At 41.5% G+C, this 24,886-nt stretch overlaps 1 protein-coding gene across 1 annotated transcript; it reads right to left on the reverse strand.

Moving 5' to 3' along the window:
- Positions 1 to 5,471: 5,471 nt before the first annotated feature.
- Positions 5,472 to 22,796, reverse strand: SETD7 (SET domain containing 7, histone lysine methyltransferase). The gene is made up of 8 exons (XM_083520127.1): positions 22,349 to 22,796; positions 15,698 to 15,827; positions 14,064 to 14,265; positions 12,316 to 12,505; positions 11,428 to 11,509; positions 10,600 to 10,717; positions 9,601 to 9,758; positions 5,472 to 8,448 (listed from the first exon to the last, which is right to left on the reverse strand). The coding sequence occupies exons 1-8, from the start codon at positions 22,386 to 22,388 to the stop codon at positions 8,268 to 8,270; spliced, it is 1,101 nt and encodes a 366-aa protein (XP_083376253.1). The 5' UTR covers positions 22,389 to 22,796; the 3' UTR covers positions 5,472 to 8,267.
- Between the last annotated feature and the right edge of the window lie 2,090 nt (positions 22,797 to 24,886).

Raw genomic sequence — 24,886 nt, forward strand, 5'->3', positions numbered from 1 at the left:
AAATGTTGAAACCATATGCTACTAATGTCCCTCGGCTAAAGAACTGTTGCTGCTGAATTTGCCTGCTCCTTCATCACCTATGCAAGCGAAGGCTGTGCATTCTTGCTACCTGAACACCATCGTCCACAGTAGTTATTACCTGAACATGTACAACGCAATCTACATTCCAAGTAGCTGAAATAACTCCTCTTTGTGGAAGTCCTCAAATTCTGCAAGTTCTTTGGCACTACAAACTGGAAGGACCAACATGCTAAACTATTGTGGATTTTTTTAGGCGAGTGTGGCGTTGACTCTCATGAGAGTTTGCCAAAATTGAATGCTGCTTATTAACTTCCTTTTGTGTCCAAGTTCCTTTAACTTGTTCCTTCCAGCTTACTGTTTTACTTCAATGCATATTTGTGCTCCAGACTTATTTGAAAAATTTCCCCCACTCCACCATGATTTTTGCAAGTTTTGCCAATAAATGTCTCAAGATGGCACATCAGCATTTTCAAATTCTGAGCTATAATATAACCCATATTATAAGATGTATTATTAGCATTATTTGTAAGGAAGCACAAACTGCCATCATTTGGATCCTGACATAGGATATACAATCATAATATATGGGAATCTACTACTGAAGAGTTAGCAAAAATATCTAAATCACCCCATAACTTTGACATTAAAAACTCACTTTTATGGGAAGAATGAACATACATTTTAACAACAACAAGAATCTATAGTCTGGTGTCTGCACAGCATTTGAATACCCATAAAACACTGGGAAACTGTCACAAAACTGTTATTCAACATTTAGCCCTATGGCAGCTAACATTGCTAATATTCCAGAGAAATCTCCTGTTCATATACAGGAAGTACAAAGTCGAAAATCCCTTTAAAACTAAGTTCTGAAACTTACATACTTATGTTTCCTGCAGAAAGATTGCATTGAATTTGTACAGAAAAATTCCAAGCCATATGACTGACTTCCAGCAAGACATATCTCAAGAGAGCAAACTAAAATCATGTAATACCACCAAGGAAATATACAGTGGCCTATTACAAGCTTCCCCAAATGTTTTCCACTATAATGGCTGTGCTGGCTGAGGCAGATTAATTTTTTTAACAAAATTTATACACCACTTACCCAAATAAAATTTCTAAGCGATTTATGAAGAGCAATTAAAAAGTAACTATTAGAAAGAAACATTAGAAAGAAATTGAAATTAATGGAAGTTTTATTCCAAAAGAACTAAAAGGCACCAAGCTGAGAAGGCTGGCTTATTTAAAATGAGCAATTACCTTTTTAATAGTCATAATCATACAAATTACAAACACTGGAAAAGTTAAAGATTTTATCTAAGTTACTGTGTATAATAGTGATTATCCCTACCCACATATTCTATACTTGATCCCAGTTTTCCAAATAGTTTCCAAAAGAAATGGGAATCATTTTAGGGTTCTCATAATTATTCAGTAATGACTTTTCATTGGTTCCTGTCTCTGAGGCATAATAAATCCTCACCTTCTTACTCCTAATGTGGTCTAAGTCTTCATCACACTTGAGTCCCCAGATATTTTGGTCTACAGCTTCCACATCACTGACCATTGGCTATGCTGCCTGGGTATGATGGAAGCTGTTGCCCAATAGCATCCAAGGACTTACAGTTGAAGAACTCTGGTCTGTATAAGTTGTTCCTTATGACAATTTCCAGAATAAACTAATTTGGCGTCTTTTGCATTATTTTCCTTGGAGGATTATGCAATCAACAAGTATATTAAACACCAGTAATAAAATATGTTAAAATTGCTCACAAATGAACCTCATGAACCTCAAAATCAAAAGCCAATATGCCTTCTCATACGCAATACTAAAACTTTTGGATCAAAACTGAAGAAAAGACTAGGAGGTTTGCAAGTCTGCCATCTTAGAATCCATGCATTTTCCAAAATGGCTGCATACCTGAAGCCGGCTGTAACACTATGTACAATCCTGCAGAAGTTGACCTTTTCATTTGCCTTCTCTTTGCCTTCTGGCACCCCAACAAATATTGTTTCACTTACTGTTGACAATGGATGTTAAATAATAAGAAGCAGAGTTTATAAGAGTCAGGGGTGTCCATATACTTTATTAACATTTGATGATAAAAATGCAAAAGCTTTATTATCACCTTGATGCCTCCTTTATCGTAAAATAAATTCTGCTTAAATTTAAATGTATTTTAAAATATTCCATCGGCTTGTTTAAACTTCTACACTGTGCTTTTTAAAAAATAAAGTTACTAGTGTAAGTCTTCACTGCCATAAAAATAATGTGCATACAGCTATGATATATATACTTGTACAGTTAAAGAACAACACAAAAACACAAAAAACAAACCCAACTTCCTGCACATGATTTTATGGCTTGGATATTTCATTGCTTTTAAACTGATAATATCACAGCCCACCCACACCTCTGCATAGCAGTTTTTAAAATTACTGTATGCTCATTTTGGTTTTTGATTAAAAATTATAATGCTGCAGAAATTCTAATGTTCAAAATCTTTAATTTATGCAAGCATGCTCTTCAGATAGTAAGTTAGCTTTTCCAAACAACAGTACTATTGCTTTTAACATAGCTAGGGCCAATTTACCATGGATATAAAGATTAAAATATTATTGCACAATTCTACCTTCCCTGTGATAATGACACCCAGTTTTCAATGATCTACTGCAAGTGGCTTGAGCACATTTTAGTTTTTGGGAGGAGGGGGAGAAAGTTTGCAAAGAAGCATGTAATACTATAATCAGTAAAAGGAGAAAACCTAGTTATTAACCCATTACCAAAGACTGATTTCACCAGATCAGTGACAGGCAATGAAGAATGCACAGACTAAGTTTAGCTTGCATGGGTATTTCCATTAAGGACTACTTTCCCATCTTATTCAGAATAATCAACACTTTGTACAGTTGCCATATGGTACTAGCTTGGGACCAGGTAACCAGTGAGGAAGTTGGCAAAACATGGACTTTGTACCTAGCTATACGTACAATAAAAATATAAGAATGTTGTCACACTGCAGTTTGATTGGTTACAGCCAGGGGCCACTGCAAACCACAGTACGATAGCCATTGCAGCTGCATCAGAGGGTGAGAGGGAGGGAAGCAGAGGTGGAAGCAGGCCAACCAGCAGGTGGGCTAGCAGGTGGCAAGGCTAGGGGGGCAGCAAACAGGCTTCTTTCTCATGCTTCCCACAGCAGACTGGAAGAAGTGAAGGGAACAAAGAAGTGTCTTTCTTTCCTCCCCGCTGCTGGCCAATGGAGGGAGGTTGTTGAGGGAAGTGAGTGAGTGGTCCAGGTGAGTTAGGGAGTTTTGGAGAGTTGTGATTTAGGGAAGGTCTAGGGGGAAGCTGTGGGTGGCTTTGGTGAGAAGCATAGGAGCCAACTCAATTATTTACTGCACACTGCCATTCAAATGGTGTGCGTGCACCATGTCATGTGATTGATTACGTGGGGCAGAAGAAGAGGAGTTTGGATTTGATATCCCGCTTTATCACTACCGGAAGGAGTCTCAAAGCGGCTAACATTCTCCTTTCCCTTCCTCCCCCACAACAAACACTCTGTGAGGTGAGTGGGGCTGAAAGACTTCAAAGAAGTGTGACTGGCCCAAGAAAACCCAGCAGCTGCATGTGGAGGAGCGGAGACGCAAACCCGGTTCCCCAGATTACAAGCCTACCGCTCTTAACCACTACACCACACTGGCAGGGCTTATGTGGGCCTCCCAATATTTTATTCAAGTTGACACCCCTGGCGAGGGGGGTTGATGGGGATGTAGGTGGGTTTGGTGAACAAAGCAAGCTTGGCTGCAGTCCCTAGCTGTCTACGTAAGAACGTAAACAGAGAGTTGCTGGATCAGACCAAAGGTCTGATCCAACATCCAACATCCTGTTCTCATAGTAGCCAATCAGATGCCTTTGAGATCACATACATGGGAGGAAGCACGTTGCCTCTGACAGGACAGGCAGAACACAGCCATTGTGACTAGCAGCCATTGATAGCCTTATCCTTCATGAATTTGTCTAATCCCCTTTTAATGCCACCTCTACATCTTGTGCGAGGCAATTCCATAGTTTAACTATATGCTCTGTGAAGAAGTCCTGTCTGTATTGAATCTTCAAAGTTCCAGCTTCATTGAATGGCCCACATAAGCCACCTGGTTCTAGGATTACAAGAAAGAAAAACTCCCTATCCACTTTCTCTAAGCCATGCATAATCTAATACACCTCTGCTTTGCTCGTCCCCGTTATTGGCCTGTTCTCTAAACTAAAAAAAGCCCCAAAGGGTGTAATCTTTCCTCAGAAGGGAGGTTCCCCTTTTTGAAACCTCTTCCACCTCTACAGTGTTCCTTTTGAGGCAACACAGCCAGAAATGTACACAGTATTTCAAGTGTTCACACCATAAATATGCAGAACAGCATTATGATATTAGCAGTTTTATTTTAAATCCTTTCTCTTATTATCCCTACCAGGGAACTCACTTTCCCCCCACAGCGCTGTCCACTGGATCACTACTGTTACTGAGCTATCTGCTTTGACCCCAAAGTCTTGTTCCTGGTTAGTTCACTGCCAGTTCAGAATGCTTCTAAACTAGATTAAGTTCAGAAACCTCTGTGTCAGGAGACAAAAGCAGAAGATAACCATGGTTATTGGGAAGCAAAGATGATGTTTCCATCTTGTACGTTAATAATATGTTCATTGCAGGGGTCTAACAGATGCTCCTCCCAATCCACAACCCTGGACGTTCAGTGCTACCTTTCTGCAATTTGGTGCGTTCGCAAAAACAGTCCACCCAGAAACAAACACACACTCACACACTTTGCTACATTTTTCTCCTGTGCAGCAGCAGCAGCCTCACCATTGTGATTCGCAAAGGCACAAGGCAGGATTCTTTGAGGGCAGGAGGTCTGAAAAAATGATAAACTAGCCATCTGCCCCCTGCTCCTTGCTCCATTTACTGCAAAACACAAACAATGAAGATAAAAATGGCGGCAAGCATTAATTCAAATAATTATTTTTGTCCTTTCTTTTGTCCTTTATCTAAGTGCTATTATTGCCAATATTGTCAAACCATGTGTTTTGTGGGGTGGGTTTTCTCTAGAAGTAACATTAATAAATTCGTCATTTTTCTGAATGCAAAGTCAGACTGCGCACAAACCACAGAAAGGGCAAGACCTCTCTGAATAGGATTCTCATATGTATGCATCAATGTATGACTAAGCCTTGTATTTAGACAAAAGGTTAAAGCTAGCGGAGAAGGAAGCTCAACAACAGTTGTCAAGTATCCAAAAGGCTGCCATAAAGCAGAAAAATAACAATTTCACACAAAAATATGTAGGGTTCAACTTGCCGCAGAGCAGTTTCAGCTTGACTTATCAGCCAATATTTCCTATTTCTCAAAGCAGGCAATGGAGCTGGCAAGACAGCTGCAGAATTTACTTCCCTATACGGGTTTTTAAATGCAATGATGAGTATTAGTCAAATGTGGTTTATATCTACAGAGTCACATTGCTTCAACAAGTATCAGCAGAGTTTTCCAAGGTACTGTAACTCTTTTCACAACTTTGTTGCTGCTTTTTAAAATGAAACGTGAACCAAATGGAGCTTTCCAGAATTATCCCCATGCCTCACCTTAAGAGACCATGCAGATTCTTTAGCAGAGCTTTCAACAAACTGGTAACCTCAGAAGTTGTTGGACCACAACTCCCTTCAGCCCCAGCCAGTTTGGCTAATGGTCAGAAATGATGGGAGTTGCAATCAAAACCATCTAAAGAGCACAGGGCTGGGGAAGGCGGTTCTAGCTCAATATTCACATCTCCTAGAAAGGAACTCTTCTCTTTACCAGTAAGAAAGTGCTCGGCTTAAGTGTTAGCACTTCGCATGAACAGCAAACTGCTTCTGAAGAAGAATTAAAATAAAAATCACAAGCAATATCAAAAATCATGAAGTGAAAATGAGGAAAGATTATTAGCCGGAACACATCCCTATCTTAATAGACCACAGAGTGCATTGTAGTCATACAGAGTTCAGGAGCACATAACAGAAAACATTTCTTCACTACTAGAATAGTAAATCAGTAGGAATATCCAGTAGGAATCTTTCTAGCATTTCTGCATCTTAACAGACAGCATATGCACTGTGCTCCTAAGCATGTTTATTCAGAAGCAAGTGAGCTCAATGGGGCTCTCTCAAAGGAGTATTTCAAAAGAAACTCCATGCAGGCAAACTCAGGAAGGATATTACAAGTAGACCACGCCTCCCTCCTCTCAGATGGAGTAATTTCACTGAAACATTACCCAAATAGTGGTCTATCAACTTGAATAGTATTTCTCTACTAACAGCAATTGGTGTTGTGCTTAAGTGCTTGTGCATTTGCAAAACAGACTTTTCCTCTTCTGTTTGCACCAATTTGTAGAAGCAGCATTATAACATTTCAGCCTTTTTTCAGTTCACTTCTATAAGTGAGGATCACTTCAGCCTCAAAAAGCCCAGCTGAGTCAATCAAACCTCATCTGTTTTAGCTATTTGCTATAATTGAGGGAGCTAAAAAATACATTCTATAGAGTAAAAAGTTGGGAGTGCCACCAAAGCTTCCATTCACTGCTCTTTTGCTATGAAATCACATAAACTGCCTTTGATTTACTCATTTAGAAAACAAATCTAAAAAACAGTCAAACTTAGTAAATTGCCCAAAACATTTTGGAGGAAACCATCTTGTTTAGTTTGGTAAGGAAAAACTTACTAGACCCTCTGAGAAAGCTTTCTACCAATGTGCAATTTACTATTTTATTTTATACATTTCATTGCAATTTTGAGGCTTGCCTTTTCTTCTCTTGTATTTGGTGCTTCCCGTTCTTTTTCCCTCTCTCTATAAGTGGATGTTCAGTGTGCAGGTAACTAACATACACAAAGAAATTTTCCCATAGGAGAAACTAAAAGTGTAATCCAATGTATGTCTACTCAAAAGTAAGCTGCACTGAGTACAACAAGGCTTACTCCCAGGTAAATAGTCACAAGACTGCAGCCTGAGAGCCATTTCCCCCCATAGGAGTATGTGCACATTTTTCTAGTACAAGCATTTTTAAGCAAGTGATCCATTAACACTGCAGATACTGATAAATCTGTTTTAAAAGGTAAGTGTCAGTATTGCAGCTGACCTGCAGAGCCTTGAAAGCTCTTTTCTTTCATTATAATATTGTTTCACCGATCACAGTTAAATGCTAGTTAAGAATTATAAAATGTATTTATTTTCTAATTTCCAAAAAGCTATTTGACATGACATGTTCTACAGCAGAAATTGGGGTTTTTGCTATTAACTTTTAAATTGCTCATTTTCTTCCAGTTGTTTGTTTACGTATGTATCAAAATAAATCTACCCTGATGGATTCCCACCTAACCATTTAGAGACAGGAAAGGGGGTGAAAAAGAAAAGGAAAAAAGTTTAGCAAGCAAAAAAACCTCATGGTACAACCTTGATTCACTTATTTTCATGCTGATTATAATCATCAGCATATCTTTATAAATTACTCTTTCACATTTCAACTTTATATTTAAAAAAGTCATCTAGAAATTACCCAGGTGTGAACATCATAATTAAAATCATACTAGCTCTGGTTTTCATAGGCACATTTCTTAAAACAGTTTGTCAGCAGAGCCATAAAAACCTACATTGCTGTTTAAACCTCTGTGCAGTCTCCTAAAAGTGTTTGTCTTTTAGCGAAATGACAGTGTTAAGAGAGAGGGAATCTACAAAGGACAGCCTTCTGTGCACCAAAGATAGAAATTGTTCTAAAGCAATATTCTCAAAGGTTTTTTGAGAGCAAAAATTATGCTCCTTCTCTAGAATATTAAAAACAGCACAGTTCTATTACCATCACAAAATGGCATGTGTACAAAATGCAGCTGCACAATAACTACTAGGTATTTTTTTTTGGGGGGGGGAGGACTCCAAACACCCTATTCCCCCCCTTCCTAGAATTTGGCAACTTTGCATATGATACAGAATGGTTGCCAAATAATCACACTGCTTTGTATGGCATACTGAATAGTTCTTTTACAACACTAGCTAAGTTTTTAAAAATTGCTTGAACTTAAAGGTTAAAACTTGTTATTAGGGAAAATAAACCCTCTCTGGCACGGAGTGAAGGGTTGCAGGACAGCCATAGACAAACCCTGGCTGTCCTGGTTTTCAGTATCAGTATCAAGGGTAGTGCATAGATCCATTGTGAGGAGGGAAACTGTACGTTTGTCACTTCTTCTGAGTAGCCTGGAAGGCTTTCAGTTCCACCTGATACCAGCCTGGAGCTTCCGGCCCATTTTGTCCAATGGGATTGTGGTCGTATCCATAAGCCACTGTTAATTCTTCATCCTTCTCAACAGCCCTAATAGTGCGGATACATTTAATCAACCCAAAACGAGGATGAACAAACCTAGAAAGGAAGGAAGCATACACAGTCAGAAAAAGGAAACTCAGCAAGCCCAAACGATGTATTCGTTTTCTTGAAAGATTTACATATATCCTGTGTGTTTTTTAGATATAGGTGATGCAGCACTACCAGAAAACACTATAGGAGTGTCACTGACCACTTTTTTTTCTGCAGCAAAATATTCATATCGTAAAACCTTTATTGGCATCACATACAACATCCAAAACAAATCAATACAGAATTGCCACTTCCCCAGTGACACAAAACATTTGCTAAAAGAAAGGAGGCAGAGCAGTCTATCGTCACATCTCTTGGTCTCCAGGGAGATCAGACGTCTGCAGTGTATTTCGACGACAAAAAACCAAATAGAGATATTTAGCCAGCAGCAAAATATTGTTAAATTGCAACAACAAACGTTTTGGAAAAAAGTTACAGTTAAGCAGTCCATCCACTGTAGATAACACAGGAGAGTGGATGGGACTAAGAACAGAGGGCAGCAGAAACAGCTCGCTTGACTCACAGTAGGGCCACCGCTGAACGCAGAGACAAAACTATGAAGATACACCTCAGCATCTTCTTCAACGAAAGATCCTGCCACCCACCTCCCAGCAAAATATTTGTGGCTGATGCAGGATTTTCCACTTACAGTAGATATGGGGTGTCTACCTTTTTCTGGACAGAGGGTTGTATTCACCTATTATCAACCCTCGGGAGTCACATGTTAATGTGGGCACGAACAAAGCACACAACTGGGCGTAGTTAATGAGTCTGCCTTCCAAAAGTGTCTCCCACCAGCAATCCTACACCATTTAAATTTTATTTTCATTCATTAAATTTGGTTAAAAACCATTTAATTAAAAAAAAATGACAAATTTGGTAGGTTTTTTTAGGAGGAGGGCCCCCAAAAATCTTCAGGAGTAGCCTGACCATGGGTGGTCAGGGCTAGCCACCCCTGACTCAGAGCACGATGGATAAGTGCCATTTTCCAGGAATGCTTCCCTTGCTTTCAACTGTATTTTTCATCAGTTTTTCCCAGCCACTTGATTTAGTGCTGTAGTTGCCGTGATCCTTTGATATCATCTGCTATCACATTGGCAGATACAGTTCTGACACCTGAAAAGCAGCACCTTCATCAAGCATAAGTTTAGTACTTACGAGTCATAGACACTATTTGGTGTGAAAGAATGATTTGCCTTGTGGCCCAATGAGGCACAGTATTTGGCTGCATGGTTGTAGGGTTCCGGTACATCTATGACTGTTTCGTCATCAAGGGATATTGTGTTACCATTCAGAGCCCAGTCCCTGCCATCCACCTAAAACAGACATTGTTGCAGTGTCAACTTTGTGTTTTTGTCAGCCTGAAGATACAATGCAGATTTTTCTTGTGTTACATGCTTTAAAGCAGAGAGACCAGTGGTATTCAATCAGGCTTGGAGGTACAGTCATACCTCAGGTTAAAGACGCTTCGGGTTAAATCTTTTCAGGTTGCGTCCCGCAGCGACCCGGAAGTACCAGAAAGAGTTACTTCCGGGTTTCGCCGCTTGCGCAGAAGCGCAAAATGACATCACGCGCATGCGCAGAGGCTGTGAATTGCGACCCGCGCGTGCGCAGACGCGAGTTGTGTTCCTTTCAGGTTGCGAATGGGCCTCTGGAACGGATCCCGTTCGCAATCAGAGGTACCACTGTACTCTATTAGGAAACAAATTTAAGAGAAGGAAAACATGCCACTCCAATAGTCCTGACCATAGTAAGTTGCCTTAACTTCTTTCCCTTTCTGCTTCATTACCTCTACACAATAAAAATCAGTTTTACAGCAGACTTGTGGCACACTTACTGAAATCTCTAATCGAGTGAACAAAATCATCCTTAATTTTCAAAGGCTTGCTGGACTGATATTAAAGAAACTGAGAAGCAAGATACACTTTTAACAAGACAATTCTCTGTAGAGAACCTTTGGGTGTTCAAATACTTGTGAGATCCCATAATGACTACAGGATCCTTGACCATGCATTATATGAAATCAACACACTTTTTTTACCCAGTCCTGGTGAATACTGAAGCATTTTTGAAATAATAGGGTGAACAAGCAACAAAAATGTTTCCAAAAAGGTAGTGTTTCAGAAGTAGCAATGAAAAGTTCTCACTTCACTTTACCTCCTGGTGTGTAATTCGTACGCCATTGTAAAAGGACATAACTGTGCCAGCCTCAGCAGATACTTTAGTAAATAACCCTTCTCCTGCGCTGGAAATGAGAGATGCATCTACATATACCCTGATGAAAGGAAAGAGTAAAAAGAAAGTACAGTGTCATTATTACTACTCTGTAATACACTAATATTCTTAGAAAACTATTTTATTAGTTTGTGTAAATTTGAGATCATTAATTTTGGGCCATGGGAAGAAATACTAGCACAGGTGTCAAATGTGACAAAGCCTCTGTGTTTAGAAAAAAGGAAAAGTGTATCAGTGCTTTGTCCAACAAAATGCAGAGTCCCATCAAGTTTCTGTCCCTGCCAAATCCTGATTATGTAAATTGAAGATCATCTTCTGAACAGCCAAATAAAAGTATTGCAATTTTTGGGGGGCAAGGAGTGGGTGGAGAAACAGTTATTTGTAGCCACTGAGAGATATATTAAACAAAGAAATACTTTAGTACAGTACCACAGTTTTTCACTACTGTACTTAAAAATTCATTTAAAAATCACTTTTAGAAGAAATATAAAAGTTTCCTCCTAATAGTTACAGATTTTTCATACCAATTCATGTTTTTAGGAAAACATTTCAATTCAATTAAGCTCATGCAAGATAACCATCAAATTAATGAGAAAATATGATGTCATTTGCACACAAGTAGTTCTGTTTGCAATTCAAAGGAATAAAGTGTTGCTGAATGCTGTCTTAAAATGCAAAGCAGAACAACTAAATTGTTTCTTTGCAAATATTTAAGAAAGGGAGCAAAACGATACACATAAATTATTCTACCTCTCCGATTCATAAGGATCAGGAAGAAGTGCATTTGTAGAAATGCAAGATGAAGTAGATTTATCAAAACTGTATACTGGGCCTAAAAACAAAGCAAAACAAAACAAAAAAGTACACAAATTAACGGACAATCAAGATGAAGATGCAGGTCTCTCTCTTATTAAAGTGTTAGGCATTCAACACACCATAAGGAAATTAAGTTTTTAAAACAAGACAGCAAAAATATTGTATTTAGGTCTGTCTACTATATAATAAAACAGTACTCTGCATAATTTTTTTCACCATTTTCATTTCTCCTCAAAACTGCAAGCAGTATTCAGTCACCTTTGTAACAAATATGAGTTGAGGTTTATACACGCTAGAAATAATGTTTCCCAACAGTGCTTTAACATTATATTTCCCCCCTGAACATGTAAAACCAAGTTAAAAATGCATGCACCCCACATCAACTATGTGTGGTCAGTGCATATTATCACCAACACTTTTCCTCAAAAAGCAGCAGCAATTGATATAGAACCGGGACCCAATTTCATTACCTTTTACCAAAAGAAGTGGAAAGAAAAATGTGTCTCAACTGATATATGGTATTTATACTTTGCATACCAGGTCCAAATTCAAAATGTAAAGTGAAGCGACCCTAAACTACCATTCCTTATATTTCTTCTGGCTCGGAGTGTACAACCCGCTCCAATCCATTTTGTCAACACACCATGGCAGCTCTAATTTTAGTAATTCTATCTTGCAGAGTGGAGGGCATTGGCACAGGAACAAAATTGGAGCAATGTGAAAATATAAAAACTGAAAGCATTGTTTGCTCAAAGTTATCTCCAAAAAGGTGTGTGGAAGCCATGCTACACAACACCATTTTGCACATCAAGGAGAACTTACTGCCTGGCAGCACTTCAAATTGTGGCTTCCCCTCTTCTACGGATACAAGAGTTGCCAGCTTTGCTTCCAACATTTCACCATCTATGAAGTGTCCATAATAGGCCATCTTCCCATCAGGGTACACATAGGCTATCTTCTCGCCAGTCATCTCTCCCTCTTCATTAACTTCTCCAACCAGATGTCCACCATCCTGAATGAGAAGCATAATATTGGTACAATAAATGCTGCAGCTTTTTAAGAGGGAAATGTTTGTGTGTGCACGCACGTTTTTGAAACCTTTCAATAGCAACACAGATATTGCACTGCATCCAACTAACTTTTTCTCAGAGAAGACCCATTGAAATTAATGGACCTAAGTTAATCATGTCAATGAGTCTACTCCGGGTATAATTTAGATGGATACCACCCAAAAGTAACAACTGTGCTAATTGAAATACGTTTATAATATTTTTGTTTCATAGGTACCAGCTGAAGCTTAGGTTATTTAAACCTCACTTCCTGCTGCCTCTGATCTTTTGCTACCCTGTACAGATCTCAGTGACTTGTGTTTATTCCAGCAATCCAATTCTGCTATAACAAAGCCCTGTGTAAATCCAGGGTATTTCTACAAAAAAGGGGGGTGGGGTGGGGACTCTTCCAAACAAATTGCAGCCAAATTAACCATAAACCAAGTAAAATAACTGAACAGTATTCTTTAGCTCTTCAATCCATAAACAGATAGATGGATAAATAAATAACTTGCAGAGGAATTTTTTTTGGAGGGGTTTTGTGAACCAAAGATAAAAACCGTAAGAGCCTTGTTAGAGATCCATTACAGCTTCATCTCCAAGACTGTGACAGCCATTATGGGCCTGTTCACTATTTTATTGAGAAGCATAGAACAGACACTTCTCTGAACAGGTTCTTTGCATCTCTAGTCATGCCTAGTAAGTTATATATATATATTTAACTTCCCAAGATTATCCAGTTAAATGCTGATATTTATAAACACACTTTTTACACAGAAGTCACCTTGACCTCCCTCCTTTGGGGGGGGGGGGCTGGGGAGGACAACAAAAATATAGATGTTTAAAAGCACACTGAATCCTTTTTTCTAGCTTCCGAGTTCAGAACATTTTGTTACAGCGGACTGATGTCTAAAGCATGTGCATAGTTACTATTCAGTATTTATTTAGGCAAAGTGTCACTAGCTTGAGTGGCCTGAATAGAGCTATTCATTTGTGAAAGCCAGAGGCAACCCTGCTATAATGGTTCTAAATTAAAGACAGTAGAGAACTATGTTCAGCAAAGTATTTATGAAGAAAAGCACCTCTCTTAGAATGACAAGTAAAACCCACAAAGCCCCCCCCCCCCCGCACAGGTTTGACAAATCTTTAAAAAGATGCACATGGCTGAGAAAGGCACACGGTGCGTTTTACTCTCATGTACACAGTTTGCACACAGCAGCAACTTGTGGAAGGCAAATGTACCCTATCATGCATAATCTGCATCCAAATTATGAGAAGCCACAACCACCACAAGTGTGAAAAGGATTGCTAGGATTCTGGCAGGCTGCCAAATCACAACCCTTTGCTCTCCTTTGCAGGTGGCAGTTATGCAGCCCAGCTGCCTCTCTCAACAACGCAACAGGATTTGTCTTCCCCATGTGTCAGATATCACTTCATCCCCTACTTTGCTGCCACACCTCCCCATTTAGGTTTATAACTCATTTCCCACCTTGCATATTTAAAAAAATCTAACGTACTTACAGGGTAGTATATCCAACAAATCCCACATCGAATATTATCTTTGTATTGCCCTTTGAATATCAGTCGCCCATCAGCATCATATTCCTGGGCTGGCCCATTTAGTTCTCCATCTACGTAAGTGCCATGAAGAGCTCCTCCATCTTCATATGTATACACACCCTGGCCTTGCAGAGCATCATCCACATAATAGCCTTCTAATGTGCTGGTAACAAGAAAAGGGTAGGGCACAGGGATCAATAGTATCTAGCTTATTATATGAAATGTTCTCAAAGTAAAAATGTCTCATTACCTTAAGGACACTCTCCCCACAATGCAGAACTGCTTGGGCTTCAACATCAGCCTCAGCCACTTTGCTCTCTGTACCATCATCTCAGGTAAGTGAGCAACAGGACCTTCTTGGTAGTGGCCCAGTAACTCTAGCATTCTGACTGGCGGAGATCTGTCAGGCTCCCTCTCTGGTTCATTTTCATCACAAGTTGGAAACATTTCTTTTCTGGGCAGCCTTTAACACTTCAGTTTTTACTATCACTGGCTTTCTATACTTGTAGATCATTGCTCTTAATCTGTTTATGGAAGTGTTTAAAATGTGTGTTGCTTTTTAATTTGGTTTTTAAACCAAATTACTGGAGGCTAAACCCCTGCTTGCTCTGCTTACCAACCCACCTGCCATTCCCTCCACATTAACACTTTAGCACTTCCCCTTCCCACCCCATGCAACTACCAGTATTAAGTTGATTTTCCCCCTCCCCACCCCCATTTTCTGATACCACTTCTCTCTTCTATAATGCAATCGCACTTTGTCTCCCTGTTTTCACCTTCACCCCCATGCCTTTGCCTCCTCCTCTTGTGCAACCTCCCTTGCACACAACCCCCCCCCGATAACCTCATATTATACATCTCCCATACACTGTATTGCTAAGCACCCCTTTTACCTTCTGCCCAATTATGAAGACACTATCCCCTGCTATCTTCAGACTCTTTCATGCCAGTTTTCATATTCAACCCCATTCCGATGCCACCTGCTTCCTCCTTTCTTGCACCCCGATTTTCACCATCACTTCCTTTCTACCTCCACCGCCTCCTTACTTTTCTGAACTGTCCCTGGCACACGGATTAAACCCATTTCCAGACTTCATCCTCTCTCCTGTTCTGCAGTCTCCCTTGTGTGCACACCCCATGCTATTACTGTATGTTTAAGGTGACTAGAACCTTAAGAGCAAGCCTGTCAGTTATCTAGCTCAGTTAGAGAAGGTTACATCCGTTGATGGATGCTGTACATATAATTACTATACTGGACATGGAGCTTTGTGTTGAAGACAACACATGGTACCAGGAGTGAAATACATTGTGGGAGGGTACTATGGAATGTTTCAGGGCTCTAATGAGGCAGCTGAGGAATGGAATAGGGAGAAGTTTAGAACAGCTTTTTTCCCTCCCTTTCAGTGTCTCTCCCTTCTTGCTCTACTCAAACAGCATTAGCAGAGTGAACTGCAAGGGTAAGGTGTGGGAGGAGATTTATTAACTTTGTCTTATTTTCACAACCATAGTCTAGAAAAAACCCCCACAAAGTTATAAAAATATTTGAAGTATTAAGAAAACAAAACAAAAAAAGCCATACCCAAAAGAATGCCTACCTTCCATCAAAGAAGAAGAACTTTCCACGGCCATTCTTCTCTCCGTGCACAAAGTTTCCCTCAAATCTGTCTGTGGAGGAGTATGTGACCGTACAGAACCCGTGCGGCATCCCATCATCATCGAGTGCACCTAATAAAAATTGAAAAGAGGCCAGTGAGACCAAGACAATGATACTGCAAGAGTTCATGCAGATGTACCTTCATGTGGATTGGATGTGGGGTTTTCTGCTTTAGCACAAGCTCCGACTCCTAACACAGCCTCTGTTCCTCTACTGCTGCACAATCCTGGCTCAGACATCAGCATGGATTACTGCCCTTAGCCTCCATGCTTTGGCCAAACTACTCATTTTTAAGAAACCTTGTTTTCAGATAGCCAGCATATTGATTAACTTAATTGTTTCTTTTCCTTCCCCTTCTGAACTTAAAACACTATTCTGGATGTGGGGACTGAAGAACAGTTGTGCAATTGCCCTAAGAACTAGCCAGCATAGCTGGGAAGCTTCAAGAACCTATTCACACACCGACACACCAAGTACAGTGAAACAGAACCATGCCAAATTCACAAAACAAAATACATGAAGAATGTACATATACAGAAACATAATGCAGTATAAAAATAAATAAAATCAGAGGGCTACAAAGCAGTATAATGTAAAATTCCAAACACCATAATGCATATACAATCATTTGTCCAAGTTCACTTACCATCCATTTCACACAAAATTCACTTCCACAAACATTACCACGTATACAAAAACCACTCATACCCAACAATATCACAACTCACATACAAAGGGTCACTGCCAAGCATATATATAAAATACACTCCTAATGTCTGAAGCACTCATGAACTCATGCCCCACTCCCATGGGACTATCTAATTCTCTTCTCCCATCTCTCACCTGAGAAGGGTCCAGATCTATACTAGAGCAGGTTTTCACCCTGAAGGGTATAGAACTACCTCCATCCACTCACTCCCAATTGCAGAATCATAACACATGTCTTCTGTTTTGATTTTATATTTGTTGTATCATTGAAAACAAACAAACAAATATTTAAAGAATAACATGTGTGGTACTGCACAACCTCAACACCTGATAAAGAACCATCAGCACTGGTAGCATCACCCTCACACTCAAGGTGCCCCTAAACGTCACCATCACCTCATAGAACCATAGAATTCTACAGTTGGAAGGGACCCTGAGGATCATCTAGTCCAACCCTCTGCAATGCAACTGTCCCATATGGGGATCAAACCTGCAATCTTGGCATTATCAGCACCATGCTCTAACCCACTGAGCTAAGCCACTAGTCCCCAAATTGTTGCAGCCAACCAGATGCTAGGCTCTCTCCCTCTGCACCAGCAACTTGGCCTGGTTATATGTGATGAATCAACTCCCATCATTATTTAGTGTCAGCTATAACTCAAAGTCATGCCTGACATCGTTTCCTTGACTACAGGAAATTCCATAGCGTGTATGGGCCATGCCATCAGTCTGCAGCAGAAGGAAAGGATGTAGGGCTACTCTGTCGCCCTGGTGAGGGGCCAAATCCATCACATCTCCCTTCTCTCATCTGGCAACATGAAGCTGCAGCAGGAGACTCCATCAGTTCTGCTTAGAGACCAGCTGTCATCCTTTGCAGTAGCAAATGCACTACAGTGAGGAGAACTACAGCTAGTTTTGCTAAGGAGCTGCTGCAGCGTTTATCAGTTGTCCTTCCTCAGTGCACAGCCTGGTCATACAAAACCAGAAACAACAACCTGCAGCATCATAAAACCTGGGATACGTGTGAGGAATGTGTTTTGATCCACATGTATCCTATATGCTTCTCATACTTGAGACAACTGTTTGCTCATGAAATGGCTAATGTTCTTGAGGAGAAGAAAGAAGAACCAATCAAGCTTTGAGCAATTTTTACATGCGTTCAAATATCTGTCTTCACAGTTTGTGACAGACAGCAAAAGCACAGGCTGTTTTAGAAGACTCTTACAGGGACTCCAGTACTGGTACTTGGCTGATCTGTAGGAATGGGTCGCACAAGCCATCCAAGAAAGCATAAATTGTGTAACTGTCAGTCCTCAGGCAAAGCTCACTTGTAACTTTATATCAGTCTGCAGTGGCTGAACCGAACTTGACATTTGTTCCACACAGTCTCATTCAGACCACTGAATTATTTTTCCATTTTGCTTTTTAGAAGGCTTGGAGCCAGTCTCTTAGGCTGCGTACACATTATCGTTTACTCTGGAACCACTGTGATCTCACCACTGGTGTCTGAACCCATGTGCAGATGGCCACAATCTGTCTCCATCCTATAGTTTATTGAGAAATACTGCTGTATGCTTTATTAATGTTGCAGCTAAGCTGGTGTGTACATCTGAGAAGGAAGATTGCACAGCAATAGTGGCCATGGCATGGGAGCCAGAAGGGAGAGAGATTGAGAGGGAGGAAAGGAGTGATTCAAAACTTTTAAGTTAATGGGTATATAGCCTTAGTTAAGGAGCAAATTCGAAACCTTGATCAAATTTTGCTTAAAGCCTCTGGAACTCAAGATCATAACAGAAACAAGATAGTAACAAGCTGGGTGGATGAGAACAAAGGGGCCTGCAGGCAATCAAATGACACTTCCATGTCAAGGAGTAGAGACTGACGCAAGCTGCGCTGATAAAGTAGGGATGAGTGAGCCCAAACAGCCATGACTGTCATTCTGCTGTTTTAATCTCATCTCTGCAAATAATGATACTCACTGTTGAACTACACACACACCAGAATGTATTTCCTACCCGAGAAGGAAATAACTGAATTCTGTGTTTGCAGCAAAAGGAAAGTGTGGTGAATTGAACATTCAGAAACAACATTATTTTTCTTATTACAGCCAATGAAAGTCAGTTAATTATGTTTGTTCTCAAAACACACACACGCACACACACTCCTAAAGTCTTCTGCAGTAGCAGAAGGAGCAGAGTGGTTAGGACACACTTTGTCATTAATTACACTAGTGTAACGTCCTAAAACCTGTTGCACACCAGCACTACTGCAATGTTATACCACCACCATAGGCAGATATACTGCTGTTCATGTTTAAGGCTGGGGCTCTACAATAGCTCAAAATGGTTTTGAATCATTAGCAATTAAGAAGCTCACTTACACACATAAATACATATATAAATTCTCACAAATGGAAGCTTCCCTTTCCCAGCTTAAAACTGCAGCTGCAAAAAGAGAGAGTTTTGAGAGGTGAAATGATGGGGTAGGGTGGGTGGAATGGCAATCTTTAAGAGCTGGATAGGGTCACAGAAAAACAAAATTCACTCTGATATGGGCAACGTAGGGCCACTTGGTTTCTGAACTAAAAAGACACAACTGATTTTAAGAGTCTTGGTGATGTGACAAAGGCATCATTTCCCATGACTTGCATAATTATTTTATTTTGGCCCATTATTTATATTTTTTAAAAAATGAACAGAGATTGCATAAGTGTCTATTATACCACTTTTGGGGGGGGGGTGGGGGAATCCAGCTTGAATAAGCCAACACTGCATTGACTTGCAGACATAGATATTGTGTGTTTGGGGTAGGGGGGGTGCACAGGAATGCACATATTTGAAATAATTTATTCTTCTGCCCCACCTGTTGTAAGGCCAGTATCAGGCTTCTCACCAGGACACTTTCAATACACCCAACTGCCCATCAACCTTTCCACATTTCCAACTCTGCTTTCACTTCTGCAGTTTTGTGGCACTTCTGAATCAAAGCCTGTTGACTAATAAAGCTCTCTTGGCAAGAATAGAAGACAAGGGGGAGCTGCCAGGGTCCAAACCAAATGAAAATGTTAAGGATTCCCAATTTAGTCAATGATCCCAAGGTTCAGATCTACACTATAGAAAGAATGCTCAAAACATATATATATTATGACATATTTTATATGTAAGTTGTTGAAGCAAGCACCTGACAAGCTACATATTATTATAATACTTGAAATTACAAAATTCCTGTTAGGGAGAAATCATTAAAAAGCCAACTAAAATGTCATCATACTAATAAAAGTATTGTGCTAATAGGGCTTTAGGGGTTTTTCTAATGGGCCAACATGGTTACCTTTACTTTCTGTATTCATGTGTAAGTGCTTGAAACACACATAATTAAATATTTACAAAAGACAACATCTTTCCACAGCTCCAATCACTATGTTTTTAGATCACCAGCACTCAATACAGTGTCCCACAATTTCTATCCTAAAGTTTGCCACAAGGATCTGGAGTGGAAATATAATTTCAAATTGGTAAATATTATAAATCAAAATTGAGTTTCAGCTTCAGTACTGCTCATTTTGCTTTCTGGCCCCTATTTCTTCTACCAAATCCCTCCTCTAGGGAGAACCTCTGCCTTAGCTTGCACAGATGACTGTAACCCCAGTACAATTGTTCAAGCAGCTCTGTTCTGCTTTTATTCGTTAGAGAACAATAGAGCTCATTTTCACAGCGTTTATTTTTTTCATAGGAAAAAAAATGCTTCAAAATACAGCTGCAGTCCCACCCACAAACCGTGCACAGGCAACCCCTGCATAGGTTTCAATGGAATTTACACATAACTAGGGGCAGAATTCAATAATGAATTGAGTTACTCCTTGGAATTTAAGTGATCATTTAAATGTAGTCAACACAGGAATTAAGTCAGCGGCAGCCAAGCATACTTCACGCTGGACTAAAGAGGAAATCTCTGGCCGCCAACACCATTATAATTTCCAAATTTAATAGTGCCAGGTTTACAACATAGCTGCTCATTTGCACGCCAAGAGTCAAGCAGCCTATACAATACACTGCATTAATTCTACATGCCGCACTAGAACTACTTGGATCCTTTCAGGACCAAAATCTATGGACGCAACACAATACTATTTCCAGGAGTAGTGTTCAAAGACAAATATCCAAAATTGAAAAACTATGCCACTGTCCAGAAAGATTAAAGGGGAAAAAACCCAAACATCTATCTACCCTTTCTAACAATTTCTAAGTGATACACATTTTAATATTTTCCATAGATATGGAACAATAATATTACTGAATGGCCAAAAAGCAGGAAATTAAGAAACCAGGGCACTAAAGCCTGTCAAGCCTTGCCATTTCAGCCATGCATCTTTTCACATTTCATAAAGCCCCAGATCAATAAATCAAGCAATGATAGCATCATGAAAAGGCTCAACTTTCATTAAGCCTTTGTGGTTGCTGAAAACATTTTTGACAATGCAAATTGTAATTACATTGCTTGAATGCATTATAGGTGGGCCTGACTTTGAAAGACGGTTTCAGCTGGTGCAGAAAATGCTGCTAGATTATTAATAGGAACCAAACATATATAACATTGGTTCTGGCATGACTGCACTGGCTTCTGGGCTGAATTCAAGGCTCAGGACCTTGCAGAACACCTCTAGCCATATGAGTCTGTCTGGAGGCCTTCCTGCAAGTGCCCCCTTGCAGGAGTACAGAAACTGTTAGAGGGTCTTCTCAGTAGTGACTCCCCTATTTATGCAATGCTCTCCCTAGGAAGGCCCACTTGGAACTAAGATGATCATATTATCAGAGACAGGCAAAAACTATTATTTACTCCCAGGCATTTTATTGTTGATGTTTTCTCATCTCCTGCAGGGGTGCGGTTGTTTTTCACCCAGTTTGTTGTTTTTAATATTATAATGGTACAAGTGGCTGAATATCTTAACTTTTTAGATACTTATGTGTCTTTAGAGCAGGCTTGGATTTTATTGCATGTACTTTTCTGTATCCTTTTGTTGCACAGATGCAAGTGGTCTTAAGACCCTTGTGGTGAAACACAATGAATGATTTAATTATTATTCTTAGAACAGAGAAAGATTGCGCAACCATTCACATATTTTCAACACTCGGTCAAATTGTGGAAAGACCCCCACTGGCCCCTCAATCACACATTTACCTAGGAGTGGGGAACCTGTAGCCTTCCAAATGTTGTCGAACTACAACTCCCATCATTCCTGCGGGCTGCTGCTTAGGGGAGCTGGTGTCCCACAACATCTGGAAGACCACAGGTCTCCTCCCCATCTTAGAAGAAAGAGTCCCAGTGATTCTAATAAAACTTGGTAACAACATGTAGATCTGACATGCTCTCTCCGCACCTATCACGCATCTCCTGGAGGAAGAGGAGGAACACAAGCCCTTGCAGACCGGGATGGGGCAGCTATTTCTGGCTGAGCTTATTTGGGAGGGCAGCTCGCTCCGCGCTTCTTCGCGCGATTGGCTTCCCTCTGAGCTGCAGTCGAGGCCGAGCCACGCGCCTCCGGCCAACTTCCAAGCTCGGGGCTCACGGCAGGCTGCCTCGCGCTGCCTCTCCTCCCGAGGTCTCCCCGCTCCCTCGTGTCCCACGAAGGAGAACAGGAACCAGCCCGCCAAACCACCGCAACAAAAGCGGGAGAAAGAAGGCGGCAAGAAAGGCACCATATTTGCCCCCACGAAAGGCGGCGGCGGCGGCGGCGGCGGAAAGGGCTCCTCGGAACAGTCACGACGCGGAGATGCGCGAAGCCCCGGCGCAAAAAGGCGCCTCGGAGACCCCCGTCCCTGCTCTCCCTCGCCGCCGCCCCAAGACGCTGTGCCCGCCTCCCCTCAGGCCTAAGGGACGCAGTTACCCTCGACGGTCTCTTCCAACGTCTCCTCGTCACTGTCCATGGCTCAGCGCGGAGAGACAACTTCCTTGGCTCGGCTGGCTCGGCTCGGGAGCGCGCCCGCCGCGCTCTCGTCTGCGTCCCGGCGCTCGGCCGGAGAGGGCGGCTGGCTGCCGCTGTGGCCCCCCGAGAGCCCACCAAGGCGAGCGAGGGGCCGCCACCGCGCAGCGCGCCCTAGCAAGCCGCGAGTGCCTGCGTCGCCGCCCGCTTGCTCGTCTCCCCACGCTCGGCGCTCGGCGCTTTGTTATAGAGCAGCTGATCCGCTGACATCACCCTGGGCTGGGGCTGCTCCCTGACTGACAGCTCCCCGCGCAGCCCCAAAAGCAGGGCCCGCCGCCGCCGGCGCAGCAGCAGGGGGAACGGGCGAGGCGGGCGCACGACGCAGCCGGCCCTCCGCGGCAGCGCGCGCAACCAAACGCTCGCGGAGCGCGAGGGTCGAGCCTCGTCGGCGCCGCTGCTTAGAGTCTCCCTGGTATCCACGCGCGGGAAGGAAGCTCGGGGCGGGAAAGAAGAGCTTCACTAATGACTAGGTTGCGCCACGCAGCGCAGCGGGATGGCGTCGTGCGCGGAAAGGCGCGCGCACACTCCAGCTGCCGCGGCCCGCGAGGAGAAGCGAGCAGAAACACGCCGGAGAGGAGCCGGAAGGAAGCGCCTCATGGGCCCAGGCGCCCATTCTTAGAGCCGCTTTCCTGGGACTAAGCCCCACTGGGTAAGCACTCAGTGGTGCTGACTTCTGAGTATTTTATTTTATCAAATTTGCATACCGCCCTTCATCCGCAGGTCTCAGGGCGGCTCACAACATAAAAACGCCACATGATAAAATACATGATAAACACACACACACACACCGCCGCCCCCCAAAACATGTTTAGGATTGCACGGTGACTGGCGAAGCAAACGAGCGAATTTGGAGGTATATAAATCAACAGCCACGTAGATTCAACCTTGAAGTGAGAAAGAAGTAATAAACCGGAGCCCGGTTTTCATAGGGTGCTTCTGAATGGAGCCTTGTATCTCAAGCATAAAGGTCAGATCTGCACATTCATTATACTATACGGGATAAGGCTGTTCATTATATTGTATAAACTGATGGAAGTACCTTTATAATGTATCTGGTGCCAGTGTCACTGTGTCTGTCTCTCTCCCTGTGTATAAACACACACACACATATATAAACACAAGCTAGGATATAGACATACCAAGAAACAAAACGATAATATTGAATGAGATTTGAAGAGTGCTTGCATGTCCCCCTTCTTGGAGGTCTTCAAGCACAGGCCGGACTAGGTGTCCTCTAAAAAAACAACCGACCAACTACATGAGAAGCTTCTGGCTTTTCACATTGTTTCTGGCTGGGAGCAAAAGGTCTTTAAAGATGTCTTTCTAGGTCATTCCAGCTCTCCTCCTAGCACAGTACTTTGTCTCTTATTGTGGCAAACATTTGATGTCACATAGGAAATGTATAGCCATTGGATCAATATGTACAGCACAATCAGTTCATATCTACTTCATATCTGCTGTGCTCTAGTTAAGTGTGTATATGATCATAATCCCAAAGGTTACCTTTCCATTCTCCAGCACTTTGAACCTGAGGTTTTGCACACTTGAACCCAATGCTCTAGTCTAGTCATTGCCCATTGGGTAAGGAGAAGCTATTTGATAGGAAACTGAGGTTTGGACCAAAGTCATCAACCAAACAAAACCATTCTTATCTGGGTTTTAAACAATGCACAACAAAGTATGTTCATAAACCCCCACCACCCCATTCCCCTTCTATACTGTTGCAAATAGTTTCTATTTTTTTTAACTGAAGTATACTCATTCATCTGTGTTTAGTTACACTTTATCCAGCAGCCAATATATGACACATGCTTTAAGGAGAATCCCTCTCCTGTGCCAGTTAGAAATATTACTTCACTTTCCCTTTAGTGGTGCTTTTCCTGGTAGACCTAGTTCCCATCAAAAATAAAACAGAGCAGCAAAGTTGAAGAAGAGCTGAAGCTTCTTGGTTTTATCTGTCCCTGTACAATGTACCATTGTTGTCAACTACCATAGGATAGGAAGGGCACTTCGATTCCTAAAAGCAGATATATTCATTACTTACCTCTTTTCTGGGAATTAACATGAGCCACATAAAGGCTGCTGAGAAACACCTCTGTAGCTTACAGCATGTTTATACATCCTCCTGATAATCATCCATTCCCACACTTTTCAGTGCTTTTCCTCTTCACTTTCCAAATTGCAAAAAGTCTCATTCTTTTTTAAAGCTATTTTGTTGCACTCAGACTGGGGTGGGGAACCTCCAACCCACAGGCCAGTTTGGGCCTTACATGGGTCCCAGTTTGTCCCACAAGGCCATTTCCTGCAAACTACATATATACTTTTTCCATACCCAAAGTCATTTATGATGTAAGGTGTGGACACAACTGGCATTCAACCAACCCCAGCAGAAAGCAGAGCGGAAGTCACTGCCTCTGAGCTAATGAGCAGTGACTTTGCAAC

The sequence above is a fragment of the Podarcis liolepis genome, assembly GCF_965112155.1.
Source record: "Podarcis liolepis genome assembly, chromosome: 9".
Taxonomy (NCBI): domain Eukaryota; kingdom Metazoa; phylum Chordata; class Lepidosauria; order Squamata; family Lacertidae; genus Podarcis; species Podarcis liolepis.